The 20,345-nt window shown below is 44.5% G+C and overlaps 1 protein-coding gene across 1 annotated transcript; it reads right to left on the minus strand.

Annotated features, from left to right (window-relative positions):
* Positions 1 to 4,679: 4,679 nt before the first annotated feature.
* On the minus strand, positions 4,680 to 18,521 carry SNRNP48 (small nuclear ribonucleoprotein U11/U12 subunit 48). Its single transcript, XM_048515999.1, has 9 exons — positions 18,289 to 18,521; positions 14,093 to 14,206; positions 12,739 to 12,799; positions 11,045 to 11,110; positions 9,176 to 9,364; positions 8,537 to 8,658; positions 8,053 to 8,174; positions 7,056 to 7,205; positions 4,680 to 5,281 (listed from the first exon to the last, which is right to left on the minus strand). The coding sequence occupies exons 1-9, from the start codon at positions 18,397 to 18,399 to the stop codon at positions 5,242 to 5,244; spliced, it is 975 nt and encodes a 324-aa protein (XP_048371956.1). The 5' UTR covers positions 18,400 to 18,521; the 3' UTR covers positions 4,680 to 5,241.
* Between the last annotated feature and the right edge of the window lie 1,824 nt (positions 18,522 to 20,345).

The raw sequence follows: 20,345 nt of genomic DNA on the forward strand, positions 1-20,345 counted from the left end.
GCACAAAAAAATCTGTCCCTGATAGTTTTATGTTTGTGAAAGGAAAGAACAGTTTGAAGCAGTCTTACCACTGGGATATTGCCAACACTGCACTGCTTCTTCCTGTAGCATTTTGCAGTAAATGCAGTACTTGTAATTTTGTGTTTTTATCCCAAGCAACCTGTTCTTCAAAGAATATTAAAGTTTATTAAGAAAAAAAGCTTTGGTACTTACTTACTCATTGCTTCTGTTTAAAGGTGATTCAGATAGAAGGTCTGAACCAAAAGGTCAAATGCCCATTGGAAAAGATCAGTGCTTAAGAAACAGAAAACTGAATTCTTCACCAGGTGACACAGAATTCTCTCGGCTGTGCACGCAAACTCATTCTGAGTCCCTTTGCTATGCTTCTGTGGAGTAAGGGACTGCGTAGGCACTGAAATCCCACTTTTAACTAACCCTCCCATTTGAGAAACTCTGAAGAGCTGCTTCTGGTTAGAATAGACAGTAGTGGCCTCAGTGGAACTCACGATGCTCACGTGTCCATGAGATGTCAGCATTCATGATGCAACGTAATCACAAAATGCAAACTTGCCTAAGGAATGTTGCTTTAATTAGCTTTAAAAGGGGCTTGGACAGATTTATGGAGGAGAAGTCAATTTATGGCTCCCCATCTTGATCCTCTTTGATCTCAGATTGCAAATGCCTTAACAGACCAGGTGCTCAGGAGCAGCAGCAGCAGAAGGCCATTGCTTTCACATGCTGTATGTGAGCTCCCAAAGGCACCTGGTGGGCCACTGCGAGTAGAAGAGAACTGGACTAGGTGGACTCTGGTCTGATCCAGCTGGCTTGTTCTTATGTAGGTGCTCCTCTTTTTGACTTTTTAAAAGTAACATTGGAAAGGCATCCTTGATAAGAATAAATATATTGAGTCTTCTTTCAAGCTGGCATTCTTCATAGATGGTTCAATTTAAATTTATTCAAAAATGTACTGCCGTGTTCACAATAAAGTCTATTAATTTTCTGTGATTTCCCTTTGTGCATGATTTGCTGTCTTGCACAAAAGGTGGGAAAGCAGATATTGGAGGATATTTAAGTAATGTATTCTGATGTGTTTCTTAAATAGTTCCTGTGTAAGCCAATTGTTTATTGAAGAGGGCATCTGAGTGCATATTATTATTATTATTATTATTTAAATTTAATAGACCGCCCACCCCCGAAGGGCTCTGGGTGGTGTACAGTAAAACCAATCAATACAAAGCAAACAAAATAATTCAGTCCAATAAATACATTAAAATCCAATAACAGTTCCATAAAAACAATTTAGCCCCATCCAAGAAATCCCTCTACAGGAGAGGACCAGCAATATGCTGGTTAAATGATATGCGAGAGCTGTAAGGAGGCCGGGCAATCAGCAGCTAGCCTCCCCCAAAAGCCTGGCAGAACAGCTCAGTTTTTCGGGTCCTGTGGAACTCACCAAGATCCCGCAGGGCCCTAACCGCTGGAGGAAGAGTGTTCCACCAGGCAGGGGCCAGGGCTGTAAAGGCCCTGGCCTGGGTAGAGGCTAGCCGCATCATTGAGGGGCCAGGGACCGCCAGCAAATTTGCCCCTGCTGAACGCAGAGTTGGGGTAAGAGGTCTTGAAGGTATGAGGGCCCCAGGCTGCAGAGGACCTTAAAGGACAACACCAACACCTTGAAGACGACCTGATGTTCCACTGGGAGCCAGTGCAGGCGGCGCAATACAGGGGAGATGTGATCTCTGACAGAACCACCCATGACTAAGCAAGCCGCCGCATGCTGGACGAGCTTCAGCTTCCGGATCAACCTCAAGGGAAGGCCTGCACAGAGTGAGTTACAATAGGCTAGCCTGGAGGAGACCATCACATGGATCCTGTGTGCATTAAAATCTCCCCTTTATGGAAACAAATGCTCTTTTTGGTGTGCGAACACATCACAAAATCTGGTGTCATTGACCTATTGGTGGTTGAGGCAGTGATTGTATGTAATAAAAAAGCTGTCTGTATATATGGAGAGATAGAATTGAAGGCAAGAAAACAGTTATGGATCTGGAGCATAAGATTTATTTGTTTACTGCTCTTCTATGCCCCCTTAGCAATCAAGTCTCCTAGTTGGTACAGTGCTGAGATAATTGTATATAATAGGACCTGCCAGTGATAGCTCCAAGTTTCTTGACATACTTAAGATAGGATGTTAGACACAGCCTGTTTGTTCACACAGCCTAACTTGCCTCGCCGCATTGTTGAGAAGATAATAAAATGGTCAAGAGGAAAACAGTATATCCCAATGTGGGAGAAAGGTGGGGTACACTCACGCTAAAATGTTGGGAAGATCAAACTTTTCTGTGCATAAGTAGAGCAGATTTTTCCTTAGCCAGACTGGTTCTCTGGGTTTAGTAATCTAACCTTTTTCACCATTGCTGGGATTCTTGCACTTAGTTGTCAACCTCTAGGTTGAATTGCAGAATTACTACTCCTCTCCAGATTAAAAAGATCAATTGATATTTGGTTTTCTGAGCAGTCCCTCACTGGGACTGTCACAGAAAGGTTTATTTCTAAGCTTTCAAGTCCTCTGGGGGTCCCCCTTCCCTTTCGGAACAGTTGGAACTTGTTTTCCTGCCTGAACAGTCATGTGCTTTGAGTGGAGAGTACCCCCTGACTCTCAGTTCTGCCTGAGCCGCTGTCAGAGCAGGCTGTTTTCTTCTTTTCTCCTACTTGTTGAAGTAAAATATTCTACAAGTTTTCCACATTTGTCTACAGCAGTTTTGACAATACCTTACCTTCTACTCTGTCTATTTTTTACAGGTATTATTTGCCTTAGTTCATTGAACTTAATGCCAAAGTTCTGGTGGGTTTTCCGGGCTGTGTGGCCGTGGAAAACCCACCAGAACCAGTTGAATCCGGCCATGAAAGCCTTCGACAATACATTAATGCCAAAGTGTTTGCATAACAACCTGTGCTACTTATATCAAGGCTTTTCTTACCATCGGAGTTAAAATGGCTCAGAAAGCTATTTCTCCCATTTGGCTGTTAAAGTTGATTCTAGAGGAATACTGACGGACCATCTCAACCATGCTACTCTCAGATCAGATTGTTGGAAGAAATCTGACTCCAGCCTTCCCACACAATACAATTTATTGGGACAACTCTAGACTCTATAGCCACTAAAAGGATCTCTCCAAGAATAGTTGTTGATACTTCATTTTTTACATTGCTGTTATCAAAAGGCACAAGACTTATGGCCTCTATCATAGCTGTTTTGCCTGTTGCTAAACTGTATATGTAACCACAGCAATTATGGTTCCTGTCAGTGTTTAAACTGCTATTCATTCTCCCAGTTAATCATTTTCCATACCTAGAAAGGTGATGAGACCATTTTTATGGTGGTCTGAAGATAATATCTTTATGGGATCACCTTTTGGCCTTAGGCAACAGGTATGGTTTGAAAATTTTTGGTCAAAACCTGAACCCCCAAAATTCCTGCTGAATTGTGATTCAAAGATACAAATGCACTTCATGGCCAGCTGCTGAATATGCAACCTTTTCCATTTAAAAGTATTGTTTTGGGATGTCAGGTGGTACCAAGTGGAATTCCAATTAGTATATGAAGTTTACTTAATTATCAGAGGCTGAATAACTACATATAGGGACACTTTTCACAGCCTCATGATTTATGGAAGAGGGCCCTGACAGAATGGCGCATTCCCTGCTCACTCATGTTCACATACTTGACGTAAACTTGAGTCCACTGTAGGGCTGGTCAGGAAAGATGTTCACTAGCTTAATTGGATGAGAACTTTTTGCCAGAGTCAGTACTTCTGACCAGCATATTCTCAATGTTAGATAACTGAAATATGTGCCCTTGATGCTTAGCACAGGACACAGGGACTCATCTCCTGCTGTATGCAGAGCACAGCTACTGTGGCACGTTAGTGCTGCCAGAATCTCAGCCAACAGTTGACTAAGGTAATCCGAGACTCTTCAGTTTGAGCTATTCGAAGTAAACTAGTCACAGGTATGTCACCACAGCATCTGTTGTCTTTACTCTAGTATTAGGCTCCTAAGTGGCCCATTAAAATCAAGTTCTACTATGATTGGTAAGAAAGTATGGAACTCAATTGAGATCTAAACATCGAATGGGGGGGGGGGGAACTATGTAAATACTTTGGTTTTGTACTCTAGTTTGATTCATGCATCAATTACACTTTCCTGTATTACTTGCAATGACAGTAAACATACAGCAGTGGCGTAGTGGTTAAGAGCAGGTGTACTCTAATCTGGAGGAACCGGATTTGATTCCCCACTCTGCCGCCTGAACTGTGGAGGCTTATCTGGGAAATTCAGATTAGCCTGTACACTCCAAAACATGCCAGCTGGGTGACCTTTGGCTAGTCACAGTTCTTCTGAGCTCTCTCAGCCCCACCTGCCTCACAGGATGTTTGTTGTGAGGGGGGAAGGGAAAGGAGATTGTAAGCCCCTTTGAATCTCCTATAGGTGAGCAAAGGGGGGATATAAATCCAACTCTTTTTCTACTCACCTTTGATTTTTGCATAGATTATAGTGATTTCAGCTATTAGAATTTTGCCACAAAATACCCTTGGCTGTCTTTTCTGTTAGTGTCAGAAAAGTGCATAATCTTGTAATGACAACATATAGAAACAGGAATTAAAGGAAAAACATAGAGCTCACACTGTATAATCTCTATTTTTTAGTGCTGGCACTACTTTAGGCAGCTAAATAATACTGAAATAGAACAGAGAGGCTTGCATTGTGCCTAGTTTCTTTCACAAGAATAGTGTCCTTTTGTCCATTTTAATGTCATTTCTCATTCCAACAACAAAGGCCAGTATTTCTCTTTGTTACAAAAATAAAGCTGGTTCAAAATGCCATCATGAGTTGGGCAAGGGGGATATGAGTGAATTCATTCATGTAGATTTCCAGAAGCCAGGCCACAGTCTACTGAACCAATATGATATCCTTTACAGATGTGTCCATCTGTGGAGTCACAAAAAAAAGTAAGGTTGGTGGATTTCTTTGATCACCTTCAAATCGATCTGTATTAGAGGACTGACAATGGGGTGTCTCTTCAACACCTCAAGCAAAATTGCAGTCGAGAGGGTACAGTACACTTGATGTGGCCCCAAACATCACTGCTGGTCCAGGTGACAAGGAAGTTCTTAAGGTGAAGCAGATGGTTTGTCTTTTCTTATCCACACTGTTCATCTCGTTCTAGTAAGACACGCTTTCTTACTTTCTTCTCTTATGACTGCGATGCTTGTCTTCATCTCTATGATAAATGAAACACCATTATATAAAACACCATTATATATGCCTCCAATGGATGGGCTCTCTTTTCACCCCTTTTCCATGAAGACTTTGGCTTAACACTTGTCTTCACACTGAAACAAAGCTATATGTGCAGCTGAATTTGTTCATATTCTCTAGCTTACTATCAAGACTTCGCAAGTATATGTGTGTCTTGGGGGGTGGGGTAAATTGGAAGATTAACAGTGGTAAATTCCTCACAAGGCAAATATAATGGGTGCAGGATGTAATACTTTTTTAAAGGGGGGAGGACTTCGCACAGGTCCTGTTCCCAAAATGAGTCTGCCCCATTTCATTTCCCTCAACCCAGGATTTTCAAAAATCACTAAACAAGCAATCCTTATGCAAAATCCCAGGTTGGAGCTGCTCCCACTACAAGCAGCCAGGCAGGGGGCGCTTTTTATTTCCCTCCCTTCCACCGTGCCGTCCACAGTCAAGGAGAATTCACCAGCCATTGCAGGGAGGCCCCTTTAACTTTTTAAAAAATAAATTGTGTGTTCCACATGTGCAGCTATGCAGGTGCAGCCGATCGTACTGTGGGATGGTCAGCATGGCTGTTGAAGTTTATTTTTGCATGCCTGTGTAGCTACGTGCATGTCGCAGGAAATAAAAACAAAAGAGAAGCATCTCTGTGCAAAGGCACGAAAGCAATCCAGATTGCTTCCATGGGCTCCAACTGCTGCCTGCACGGCAATGCATGTGACCAGGAAAAAGGAACACAGGTTCCTTTATAACGACTACAACCCCTTTGCTGTGCAGAATCAACCCATGAACTTCACTGGGATAGCTTTTGCTATTGTTAATTTACAGAAGGATCTCCAATTAAAAATAAGCCTCTATTCCACCCTCCTTGAGTGCTCTTTGCTACAAGAAAAAACCTTAAAACCTAAATGGAGCGGCGAGTGTTGTGAAATTCCTGTATTGTGAAGGGGGCGAGACTAAATGACCCTGTAAGTCACTTCTAGTTGTGTGTTTCTATATGTCTGTCTGGTTTTATAACACTGCATCACTTCAGGTTCCTTGTGAATCACATTATTAGTTTTACAATAAATATGTTGATTGGCAGGGAGAACTGAACAAATCGAAAGTATCCCTACAAGAACCCTGAAATGAAGTGGATCCGGGCTGGCAGGGATCTTATGAAATCACAACTGCTGCTCTGTTGGCACGTTCACTACCACCAAGTGGTGTTCGCCATTCAAGAATATATCCAGAAGGTTTTGAATGGAAAGAAGACAAATCCCTTCATTTTGGTACCATGATCAGAATTAACCTTGGAGAGTTGTCAGAGCCCCCAGAAAGCAACCTTGCATAATTATATTTTAAGCTAATCATAATTCCATTTGTAGCATTACAGCTGGAGTCACTGTAAACACAATTTTTAAAGCTATTTAAAAACTATATTTTAAAGCTGAGATTTTGGCCAGAAAGACTTTTAAAGCTAGAATACCTGAATAAAAACACACCAGCACAGTACAAAAGAACATAATTTGTTCCTGTGGGTTAATATACGTATTAATCATGTACGTTAGATGCCCTGAGGCCAGCTGAGGCCAGGAAGGGAGGGGTATAAATACAATAAGAATAACATAAAAATTAAACCAATGATTGCATTTGGCTTGTGGAGGACATCCTGTTATTTCCAGGCCAGCCATTTTCTGGCGTTGGATCTTTTTACTAAGGGCAGAAGCATTGTGATTCTTCACCAAAATGCAGAAATCAGTGACGTGACATGCCTTTCTCTTTTCCTTTGAGAATCCCTCTCTCTTGCTTTTTCTCGACTTTTTTTTTGTTTGTCTGGACTTCTGCTCAGATCCCTCCAGTGTCTAGAACGATCAGCATCCTTGGAGCTTCCACAGGACTGTCTGGAATCAGTCGATGTAGACCTAAAGAAAGGGAAACATAACTTTTATCCTGCAATTGCAAATTTTTTAAAAGTGTGCAATCGACTCAGGATAATGAAGTGGTCTCCACTACTTCTGTGTAATCAGTAAAAAACAAGACAAAAATTAAACATTTGGGAGTAATTTGGCTTCCTTTACTACACATTCAGAGATGGTTCGCCATTGTGAACCATCACACCCTAGACTCTTCCTCAGTGACTTCCCATCCAAGTACTAACCACTCTGGGACCACTCTACTTAGCTTCTGAGATCTGACAAGATCTGGCTAGGCTGGCTGCTTGGTCACCCTGGTCGCAGAAGCGGGGCCACTTCAGAACTTCTGCCAGACCTGCTCTGGGGACCTTCAGCCCTGCTTCCGGTTCCTGAGGGAGCTTCTGCCTGGCAGCCTGGCTCACCCACCCAATTTGCGCACAGGGCTGGTGGCATCATGGATTTGGACGCCTTCAGGTAGAGTCTAATGTCTGCCATTCTGAAACCAACATCCAAATGCTTCTCTAGAGAAGAATGTGTCTTTGTCCTCCTGGAAACACTCCTAGACTGCCTTCAGGCTGGCCCACCTTAACTCACAGCAGTCTGACAGAAGTCGGCTGGAGATGGCACGGCTGGCAGAGCCAGTCCAGACAAGAAGTTCCAGTTGCCTGCTTGTACAATGTATGTACATTAATACATGCTCTTGTAAAATGGCAGCAGCATTCACTATGTAGTATTATACAACTATCCCATTACAAATGATGTTACTGCCAATTCTGAGTGCACTGCTAAGAAGGAAAGTGTTTCTAAGAAAGAAAATGTTTCCAAAAAGGAAAGTGTTTGGGATGCTAATTTTTACCTTCCTGAAGGTTTTGATGAGAAAGACAATCTTCTGTCTTCACTATCTTTTATGTTCTTGCTTTCTTCCTGCCAATGTGCGGCAAGTTCTTCCATGTGCACCCCAATTACATCCCGGATCACCTGAGCAAAGATTACAGATACTAAAAGTAGCTGGGACAAATAGGAGGAACAGTCAGAGACAGGAACAGCTTGGAGCTCACACCACTCAAATCTCTCAAGATAATATATCCTCTCAGGAAGTGTATAGCTGTGGACTCTCCTCTCAGCCAGGGCAGGTTACTAAACCTTCTCATCTTACCAGAGTGACTCCGCTTTAAACTCTGCTGATAGGAACATCCCCCTGGAAAATGCTACATATTGACAGTAGTTCAAGAGCTTGCTCCTCTAAGGGAGCTATTCTAATGTGGAAATGTTATGCTAATTAAAATGTGCTTTGGGCTGTGCAAGACATCGTGGTCTGTCCCAAGCAACTCAGCTCTCACCTCTGTGTAGGATTTCTTTGTGATGTGAACATTTTTCGCTCTGTAGGACTGACGCCGCCTTTTATAATCTCGCATCTCTGCAAGAATTTCAAGGTGGGATTTCGGACCCTTCTGACCATCATCTAGCATTTGTGGAAGCAAAAAGCATTTATTGCATGAAAGCCAGCAGTTTTACTTTACAGAAGAGCAGCTGCACAACCAGGGTCCTCTTGCAGTGAGTGGGCCAGAGCAGGCTCTCCGCTGCTATCCCCCTTTTGCCAAAGAAACACAGCAAAGTGCTGCCACGGACCAGCTACAATTTTAGTGAATGCAACTTCTGGTTGTCACAGGTTGCTCGGCAACTGCAGTGACTACAGGCTGCTGCCTATCCATGCCATCGTGCTCAAAGCCTCCATAATTCCCTGTCGGAATCAAAGCATGCACAAAGACAGGGGGGAAAAACAGCCCTATTGCTGGATTGATTATCCTAATCAATCCAAGGGTGCCATCATGCATTTAAAACAAAAACAAATCCAAAAAAGACAGAATTCAGAGGAAAGAATGCCCCACCCATAAATGCCAAACCTCTCTTCACATGCTTTGTGAGTTCTGAAGCTTGCATACTATAGAAGTACAGCTGCAATATTTTTTCTCCCAGACCTTGGTTGACTTTTGCTGCCAGATCAACAAACAGATCACTGTCATTTTCTGCCAGCTGGGACCTGGCTCTCTGGTTCTTTGTTTCCATGAGAACATAATTGTAGATTGCAAGACGATCAGCTTGAGTCAGATCACAGATGGAACGCTTGTGGTTTTGTGGAACTTCAACAAACAGACCAGAACAAGCACCTAAAGGACACATAAAAAGAAGACGCCATCACTACAAACTGTTAGCCAAAGGAGCACAAAGAATGTACATATTGGCGGGCGGGGGGAGGGGAGGGGAGGGAATTCAGCATCTCAATCTTGACTAGAAATCTGGATCTTCGGGAAAGAGGAGGAGAACAAAGTGAGCTTTGCAGCTGAACCACGTTCTATTTCAGCCTCATAATCAAGGCATAACCTTCAGATTAGGGCAGGCAGGTTTGTCTGACCCACTGATGCCCATCTGTATTTCAGACTGGCAGTGACTAATAAGATAAAAGCCATGACATCATTCCTTACAAAATACAGTTTGGTTCAATTGCCATTTCTGTAACACTTTTCTACTGTACATCCTCTCTCTGGGCAGGATAAAATGTCATACGAACAAGCACATGGTACAAGATTTGTGTTTTTTGATAACAAATAGGGAGGAAGTTGCAGAGGAAGATCAGCAGGATAGAGGTACAGTTAATTTCTTCCATGCCTACCAAGTATTCCTTGGCCAATCCCCCTGTCCCAGGCCTGTCATTCCCTCATGAAAGCTCAACCTGCCTGAGGCAAGGCATTTGCAAACAATGATCAGCAGGTAGGCTAAGTAAACACATTGTGGTTGTTGTGGGCTTTCCAAGCTGTGTGGCCATGGTCTGGTAGATCTTGTTCCTAACATTTCACCTCTGAAGATGCAGGCCACAGATGTATGCAAAACGTTAGGAACAAAATCTACCAGACCACAGCCACACAGCCTAGAAAGCCCACAACAACCAGTTGAATCTGGCCATGGAAGCCTTCAATAATACATTAAACACATTTTTTCTAATACCCTGTTTCTCCGAAAAAAAAGACATCCCCTGAGAATAAGACATAGTAGAGGTTTTGCTGAAGTGCTAAATATAAAACATCCCCCGAAAGTAAGACATAGCAAAGTTTTTGTTTGGAAGCATGCCCGTCGAACAGAACACGAGGGAATGCAGCTATGGAGCGGAAAAATAAGACATCCCCTGAAAATAAGACATAGCACATCTTTGGGAGCAAAAATTAATATAAAACACTATCTTATTTTTGGAGAAACACAATAGCTGTCTTCAGTATTATGAGAAGCACACTGGGTTTATGAATTTCTTTACAATGTCTGCAGTATCCTCTGGTCTCATGCAGCTCTTCTTTTTTTGCCCAAGGTCTAAGATTTAGACTTAGCAGCAGCTTTGCAAATTACAACATTTGCTGCTGGATTCATAGTATCTCAGCAACTCACAGGCTCCTTGACACAGAGCTCCATCTGTAACAATCCTACTGTGAGATGGATTGTGACTGTTATGAACACAACCATTTTGCAGACAAAGAGAATATCACGTGAAGGATTAGTAAAAATGGCGGTGCACGAACGGTTTTCGCCTTGCCTCGCTAATATTACTTGTGGAGGCTAGAGCAGAAGTAAAGGCGAAAGGAATGAAAGAGAAAGTGACTGAGTTTCAGATATGTTAATATTTCTACAACGCTCTGAGAGGAGATAGAGAAGTTGGTGAGATGAACTGTCCATATCAAAACATTCTTCAGATCTCAAAGCAACAGGCTAGACAGGAGCCAATCTCTGTCACAACAACAGTGGTGAGTACCAAGCAGGCAGCAACTTAGGATAACAGGCCTAAAAGTTTAGAGGCTATTTACCTGGACAATAACTTCCACCATCAGTAGCAGCAGCTTGTTTAATAACGTGGAACTGTAAATTCTTATCTGCAGTAAGACAAAAGGAAGTGTACAGCATTCAAGACCTTAGATATTTACAGAGATCAGACTTAATTCAAGAAAATCTTTAACCTTTTAATGTGTGAAATACAGAAAAGCAATGCTTTTGGTGGAGGGAAGGAGCTAGGCAAATTGAGTCTTTGAGATATTTTGTATGCTTGAGAGATATTTGTGCTTGTGTCAAGTCACAGTTGATTTATGGCAACCCAGTAGGGTTTTCAAGGCAAGAGACTAGTAAGTAACAAGCCTTTATTGGCATAAAATAAACATACAAAACAAGCATACAAAACCTGCCCACCATTGCTCACAGTCATAGACACTGGTACTAAAATATATACATGGTCCTTCTGTAACTATAGGACATTCTTTCAGCTAAGTTGACTCACTTAAACGTCATTGGATACTGACAGAAGCTAGAAAAATTACTGCTATGGCTGTAATAGTGGTCATAATGCATGGAGCATTGATTGGTAGTTCATCTAGACTTAAATTAACCATCATTTTAACTGAAATTTTTGCTACATTCTCGCACACTGTGGGATCCATGTTGTTCAAAAGCATAGGTAACTTAAGAGCATCGGTTAGATTGTTATACAGAAATGGGATAAGTGCAGATTGCGACATTCTGATTTTTGCAAACCTTACACAATGAAAGAGGGTATGATCGAGTGTCTCCACCTGACCCATGTTGCATGGACATAGCCTCCTCTGTTTATCAATTTGTTGATATCTGCCATAAAGCAGCATAGAAGGCATTAGATTGAATCTGGCCAGTGTTAAGGCTCTTCTTAATTTAGGGTTGGTGATCCAATGTAAATAATTGGCCATGTGTCCTAAGGCAAGAGACTAACAGAAGTGATTTGCCTTTCTTCGCCCAACAACCCTGACATTTCTTTGTGGTCTCCCACCCAAGTATTAACAGGGTTGACCCTGCTTAGCTTGAGATAAGATGAGATCAGGTTAGCCTGGGTTGTCTAAGACAGGGGGAGAAATGTTTACAGATGATACATGATGTCCATCTTTAGGATTCCCTGGATGAACATGACCCTTATATTAACTGGTTGTTCTGCGAAAATCATCAAAAAACAACATCTTCTTCATACATAATTGGTACATCCGATGACAAACCCTTAGCCAATTACTGTGCAGGACACACAGGGGACCCAAGACCTGTGCATCCTGGACTCCCACTGGCCACTGCTGCCAGTGGAGCAGCTGCGCCAGGGCCCGGCAAATGCTCCCTGCCCCCTCCCACCCCCACCCTCTACAAGTCCAATCTCTCCCATCCCTAGCCACATCTGTCAATCCTCCCCGACCCCAACACTCACTTTGCCATCCTTCCCCCACCCCACCCAAGCCTCCTCCTCCTCCACCACCACAGCCCAAAAGGCTTCCAACTGGGATAAAGGGCCTCAGGAGCAGGAATTAACCAAAACTCTATGAAGACTGAACTCCTGAAATGTAGTTTTTGCAAGTGAAGGTAGAAAGGTGGAAGATCACAATGTTGTTTTCCAAAAGGTGCTCGGCTGTGATGAGAATTCTCTCATGATACAATCAAAACTGTGAGATGATCTGATACCTCAGGCTCTTATTTTCATTTTATTATCTGTACTCACCCATTAGAACAGCAGGTATCTTTGTATTTTCATAGAAAAAAGAAGAATCATACATTTCAGCCTAGAAGATAAATCAAAATCAAGCTATGCTGTAATGATATGTGTCATTAATTGATCCAATGTAATCAATATAGGTCTGTTCTTAGTCCATTTACAGAATGAAGCTCCACTTGTGGAACAGAAGTTTCTCAACCCCCCGCCCAGTCAATCCCTGCAGTAGTAAGGAAGAACCGGGAAATCTCTCCTACCCTTGCTACTGGAGAAAAGGTCTTTGTGCTGGTGAAAACATTATTTTGTACTTTTAATTGGTTTTACTGTTTGTATTTTCTAATTAATTAAATCACTTTGTAAGCATGCTTGGAAGAAAATTGAGGAATGTCACGATATACTTACTTTAAATAACTTTAAATCGTGACTGCATCACCAAACACCAAATGAAATAACTAGTTTCACACCAGTTTCTCATTCACATATTTCTCAAACATACATACATACCAACTAGTTGCTGGCAGAGCCAAAATATTGCAACAGAACAAAGTCTTTAAACTTCTTGGATGTAATTCAGTTCTACACCCCACTGCAAAATTACATCTGAGAATCACATTAGAGACAAGAAACAGATTTCTGTTTGGTGCTTCTTCTGTATTATTTAAGAGATCAAAAAAAGAATGTCCATGCTATTGGCTCAGCAAAAGGATACATATTCATAACTTTAAAATAGAACATACAACAGAGTTCAGCCGGGAGGAGAGTATAAAATAAGGAGAACAAGGCCCACTCAGGTATGCTTTGGAGTGAAAGGCTGTTATTTTACAAATCCTAATACCAGGGATAATTCTAAAGATAACCTTCAGAAGTGAAATGCTTTTCCCTGAGGTTGTCTCACACACACAAAAGCTGTAATTTAAGATATTTAATCCCAGTTTTAAGAGATGTTAAGTGAGGGCTTGAACATGTTTGTACTTAAATTCTTATTCAAGTTTAAGCCACAACACTAAGATAAAGTACTAAAAAAACCCTAATCTAAATCTTAACAATACAAATTTAAAATTAGTTTTGTGCATTTTGCTTAGAAGGTCATAAGCTGGAAGTCATGTGAAGATATTTTAAAAAATACTCCGCAGAGGTTAAAACATTCTTTTCCTAACCCCATAATCACTTTAGAGACCTGTTTATCAGAAAGGAGCATAAATCCCACCGGTATATTTTTACTCTGTGTACTGCAAGTTGAGCAATAATGATCTTTTTATTGTATTTGAAATTCTTGGCACCGGTTTTATGCCTAATAAAGGTTTTGGATTTGGAGACCTGTTTATAATCTTAATAACATAGAAGAACATGCCAAAAATATTACCTCCTCAGATTTGGAATACTCAAGTTTCCTCAGCCTACAGGACACCTTATGCTTTTCCAGAGAAGACTTTGGGATCTGATGGTTGTTATCATATGGACATGACAGTCTCTCATCCTGTAGAAAAGGCAAACAAAATAGTGCAATGGCAAGGAAGAGAGAGGATCCCTGCAGGATTTCTTCCCTTCTCTCCTCCTTCACCGCTCCTAATGTGAAAGCTACTAGACCAATGAGTTCCAAGGCAGCAGAAATTCTAAAACTTTAGGATGAATGGCCCCTTGGTTCCAACCACAGGTCGCCTGGTCCCTAATCCAGCCTTTTCTCTTTCCTACAGAGAAGGGAATTAAGCAGTGTCGCCTCCAAGGGTTATCTTGTCCCAACAAGACATGAGGGATAGGGAAGAGTTGAACAAGGAGAGGGGAAGGGCAGGCAAGTGGGATTGGGTGCAAACAAAAGCCACGACGCCCAGATTAAGGGGGGGGGGGGAGAGAGAACCAGATCAATGACCACAACACCTATGTCTTTCCATCGCCCTCAAATATATGCTTGCAAAGGGCTCCTGGCTTGAGATGGAAAGAGAGGAGGCAGAGTCACCAAAAAGGCTGCAGTGCTCAAAGAAAAAAACAACAGAGAGATGCTGGTGATGGGAATGCAGGCAGGGCAAAGCACGGCACTCGCCCCAGGTGACCCTTGAAAGGGAGCATGCGGCCCTGCTGCTGCTAGGAAGGCCCAACAGAGACCGGCCAAGCAAGCCCAAAAGAAAGGGCCTGGGGATCCCAGGCGAACAGCCAGGGGGTTTGGGCTGCTCCCTTGCTGGTGAGGCTGCAGCTGGGCTGGCAGCTGCTTTTTGAACAGCCAGACAAGGCATGCTGATCCAGCCACATTCAGTGGGGAGGGGGAATGAGCCCATGGCTGAAAGGCAAGCTAGGAGGGCCCACTCCTCCTCAGGAGTGTTGGGGGGGGGGGGGGCAGAATGGCGGGAGTGCTACTGGGCTGCTCTTCAGCTTTTCCCAGCTTTCTTCTTTTCCCCTGGCTCTGTTTTCAAATTGAGATTGACAAGTCCTGCCCGTCTTCCTTTATGGAATCAGTACACCTCAAATGACAAATCATGGACAAGTAAGCATACTGGCCAAAGTATATCCCCTCCCATATTTATGGGAGCCAAGAAATAGCTTTGAAGAAATAGTGCATTTCTTCTGCTCCTTACCTGTTTTCCCAGTTGCTAGTAATATGCTTAGAAAGAGAACACCAGAGACATTCATCCTTTGGAATAAAATCTCACATTCTAGAGCAGTGATTCCCAACCAGGGTTCCATGGTACCCTGGGGTGCCGTGAGCATGTCCTAGGGGTACCGCGGCAATGCTACCGGCCCCCCTCCCTTTTGTGGTGTCTCCTGCCAGCACCAGCAAGGATATGGAGCTGGCCCAGGGGGCAGGGCCTGCCGCAAAATCAGCAGCCACCTCCTACCCCCCACCCCCGTGCTTCCCTTCACCCTGTGGCGAGAAATGGAGGAAGGTGGCAAGTGTAGAACTTCAGGAGAGGAAGGTAGAGGGAGCATGGTGCAGGAATTACGTGAGATAAGAACAGTGAGGTCAAGGGTACCGTGATGTCGAAAAGGTTGGAAAACACTGTTCTAGAGGAACCGGGGGGGGGGGGCGCACTTTGGCATACAATACAATTTTAAGAGTTACATCCTTATTACAGGTAATTCCACAAGTCAATAGGTTCAGAAGGCTGAAAAGGGGCTAATCATCTAAGAACTTTTTTTAGAACTTAGATGTATTTAGCACTTTTCTGTCTCTGTCGTATCTTTGCTGCCAGCCTTTCTATAAATTATTTGTAGCACAATATAGAATAAACTACATATTCAGACTATTCTGGACCATTTTATGCCATGGTCTCAACCACTGCATGATAAAGAGGCAAAATGTATCTCCCATCTGGATAACTCAAGAATGCAATATTATTTTAGTTAAATTGATCATTCTGCTGCTAAACCAAGAAAAAGAATGAGGAAGATTAAACAATCTTTACTAATAATGAGGGGTTTTTTTGTTATTTTTAGATGATTAGATAGACAGACAGCATTTGAACCCTGCCAAATTTCCCAAAGGACTTGATGAAGCTTACCCATCAATACATAATAAATACAATAATATAAAAACAATACAAATGAAACAAAGGGATCCAGAGTTGTGTATTTCTAGATCTCTCCCTATCTCCAAGTTAAAATTTGCTCTGTGAGAGAGCGCTGAGCCAGGTCTGTTGTGCTGGGGGAACGGTGCGAGTTCATTGCACCACTTGCAGCCTCCCCATTTCAACCATCCCTGCAGATGCTCCTAGTTTAATGATTTTCCCCAAGGGGCCAACGGGGATCAGGGAGCAGCACCCCAACTCAACCCCTCCCTCCCAGCTTGTCAAGCATTTCTCAAAGAAATCTGCTGTAAATCCAAGTATAGATTTCTGACCATTTCATCTTATTTGGCTCACTTTAAAAATATAGAATTAGAAATATCATTGAGGGAAGAACTGTGACTCAGTGGTAGAGCATCTGCTTAGCATGTAGAATATCTCAGATTTAGCCCCTGGGATCTGTGAATAAAAGAATCAGGCGCAGGATGTTGTGAAAGGCTCTACTGGATGTCCTGGATACCTGCTGCCAAACTGAGCACATAGTGCTAACCTTCAAAGATCGATTGTCTAATTCAGTATCAGGTAGCTTCATATGATCATTTCTTTGCATGTTCAATCCCTTTAATCAATATGAATACAGAATGATAATTTCAGTGTTCTAATTATGTCCAGTGTAAGTATCTGGAAACACATGGAAGGAGAGTCCCAGTGAAGTTTTCCAATAGGCAGCCAAGTGTGGCAGGGGTGGGGTGGGAGATTTCTCTATCCTACAGTGCGGGATCTATAGCACACCTGCTAGCAATGAGAGAATCCCAGCCATGGCTTGGTTTCCTGTTCCTTCCCAAGTATTGTTTTATTTTTAATTCTCTTTCTAACAACTGAGAACTATTACCCATGTTTCAGAGGAAAACAATTCTTGGAATTTTGTCCTTGGGAAAAAATTCTGAGATTTTTCCACTGCATCATCAATATATCCTTTCCTTTTAGAAGATCTCTGGAACGTTGGCCAATGCATTGCGCATTCATTTTTATGAATGAAGACATACTTCATGAAACCTATCTTTGCTTCTTCGTTTGCATTAACCACCTGATAAAACCAGAATGGAGTAATGTAATAGGCTGGCTGCCACTGACCCAGGGAGCTGCATCTGAGACACCTGGGCCAGCTCTTTCCCACCTTTTTCTTTCCCTCTGTGTTTGGATTGGAACTACACTAAAAACGAAGTCACTAGCTTAAAGGTAAACAAAGATTCGTAGAAATTACAAATAGAAGTAAGGTTTCAGGGACTTTAGCCTCCGAGGTCACAGAAGCATGGTGTTTTTATTTATTTTACGTTGTTTATTCATCATACTTATATCCTGCCAACCTCCCAACAGGACTCAGGGCGTCTCACAATAAAAGCATACAAAATAACCTGAGATCTATTCCTGCACTTTAAGGTATGTTGACCCACGGGTTAGGTTAGATTCATGGAAAACTGCTCCTGTTGTTGTTTGATGTAGTTAACTTTCACTTGGTTCTGGTGGGTCTTCCGGGCTATCTGGCCGTGCTCTGGTGGATCTTGTTCCTAATGTCTTCCTGATGCCTCCATCTGTGGCTGGCATCTTCAGCGGTGCGTCGGTCACGCACTGTGTCTGCTGCTGTTTAGTGGGGTGCATACTGTCCATGTCCCAGGGCGGGGAACCGGTCAGATAGTGTTTGGGAGGAACCTGCTATGCAAAGGTGCGGCTGAGCGCACTCTGGGCGGGGCACGAGCTCGGTGTTTCCCTGGCAGCTGGATTTTCTGTAGGGATCCCTGACTCGAAGAGCCACGGCGGCGGCCCCCGGGGGGAGGCTGGGACTCGAGGCGGGAGATCCGGGGCCAGGCCCCGCCATGCTGTCCCTCTTGCTGGGAATGCCATTCCCCTCACTAGCCTACCTCCAAGGACTGTTGTGGGCCGGGGGGAGGGGGAGAGGAGTGTGGGAACCCCATAAAACGGGGGGGAGGGCGGGATGAAAAGGCCCTGATCGAGCGGCCCTTCCAGGTGCCAGAAGCGGCGCCGACATCAGCGCCGCCCGACTCACCGGGTCCGGCAGCCACAGCGCCGCGGCGGGAGGCGCCTCCCCGGCAGAGGCAGAGGCAGAGGCCATCTTTGCTGCGGCCGCTCTCGCCTTCGTCGCTGCGCGCGGGAACATCCGCGCCTCTCGCCCGCCCGGCGGCGCTTTCCGGGCAGGCAGCGGCTTCGGCGCCCCGAGGAGTCCGGCGACGCGCGCCTGCGCAGAGAAGGACGGCGGCGAGGGCTGCGCCGCCCTCTGTTGGCCGGAGAGGGCTTTGCACGGGAGGGCGCCGCGACGCTGCCACACCACGCAGGCGCGGGACCACGAGGGGTGCTCGGGCGGGAGCGCTGAATCCGGGTCGCCTTTCTCTGGGGGAGAGTTCGGGAGCGGCACGTGACGCCGCCTGGCCAATGGCTTTCCGGCCAAGAGCTTGACGGATTGTTCTGCTGCCTGCTTCGGATGACAGACATAACAACGTCTGTTTTAGATTTTAAGGCAGAAAAGCCAGGGGTCAAAGGCCAGGTTTGGCAGCTGGGAAATGCTCCTGTTGCAGAGGACACGCAACAGACATCTGGTATGGCTCAAGCCGGAATAGATACGTTTCACCTTTGACTACAGTCTGTGTTCTTTGTCTATTTTTTAGACCAATCATCTGTCTAGTTAGAAACTATTTTGCCTTACATGGAGCAACCCCTGGCCGTTTCCCCACTCACCTTTTGTTTCGCGGTACTTGCGGCAAATAATCCGGGGGCCTGCTGCATTCTCCACTACCCCAGCAGCGACAACGCAGCTACCTCAATTCTGCCACTCTCCTTCCTCCTTTGCGTGCATCATTTTTGTTGCTGGATGGCCAAGCACCTTTTGGAAAACCCTGCACTGATTGCGGGGAAACGAGGGGGAGTGGGGAAGCCCAGGGGAGACTGCGGGTTCAAGTTTCCCTGTTGCTGATGATGTAGAGCCATCCGTCCAATTAGGCAATGGCAGGGTGTGCACGCAGCCTGGGCTTTCTTTTTTATTTTTAATGCTGGAAATGCACGTCTCCACGTTGTTTGGAGTGCTCAAATAATGGATTTGAGTTCTCAAAACGGTCGATTCCTTTGCAAAGCGGGGAGACATGGCTTCATCGTTTTGAACATTAAAAAAAAATTGTTTCCCCAGCTGTGCCGCCACGCGGGTTCCATCCCTGGCTCTGTGGCAGCCGGTTTCCTCCCGCTCTGGAGGCTACCCAGGAACTGTAATCGAACTTCTTTATTTTTAGCCTTGCGGATGCTCATTCCCCGCCCAACCCTCTGGGGAGCTGGGAGAGCCACTGCGTGCTTGGAAAGTAGCTGCCCACAGTTTTGGGAAGGGCTTGATTCCACGGGGCTTGCCGCTGCTGGGGACTAGTTAAAAAGAAAACCAGCCTCCTCCTTGCGGCCCCGAGCGAGAAGCCGAGCAGCCGCGCCAGACCATTACCCCGACAGCTGGTAGGTTGAATGCAGCAGCCCAGGGAGGGAGGAAAAAATCCTGCCCCAGAGCAGTGCAGCAGCCAATCAGGACAGCCCAGAGCGGATCATGGGGAGTCCTGCTTAGCGTCTGCGCGGCTGCAGCATTCATTTGAACAAGGGGAAGGACACTGCAGTGGGGACCATGAGCCCGCGCTCAAAAGGTCCCACAGCAAAGGAAACCGCAGCGTATCATCCACCTTTTTGTAAGTGGGGAAACGGCCAGTATTAGTCTCAGCTTTCTAGATGGTAGAGAAAAATATATAAAGGAATATCTTTGTGTTTTTTCCTGGAGGCACACATGTTTATTTACATGTCTCCACTTTATTGCAATAAAAAACGGGACCAACTGTTTGTTCAAATAGACTTATTTTTCTAACACAAGCACCGCCACCCCCAGGGGCCCCCTACTTCACTTCTGGAGAGATTTGGCTGGCCTGGGGCGTCCAGGGCAGGGGGGCCGCAAAACAATTCAAGGGGAGGAGCAGCCATGTCCCTCCTTGCCAGTAGCATGGTGGGGGCTGGCACATGTTTGCAGGCCGGCTGTTGGCTTGGGGCTTAGAATGGTGCCCTTGTTCTCCACCTGACCTTGTGGGGTGA

The sequence above is a fragment of the Sphaerodactylus townsendi genome, linkage group LG14, assembly GCF_021028975.2.
Source record: "Sphaerodactylus townsendi isolate TG3544 linkage group LG14, MPM_Stown_v2.3, whole genome shotgun sequence".
Classification (NCBI taxonomy): Eukaryota; Metazoa; Chordata; class Lepidosauria; order Squamata; family Sphaerodactylidae; genus Sphaerodactylus; species Sphaerodactylus townsendi.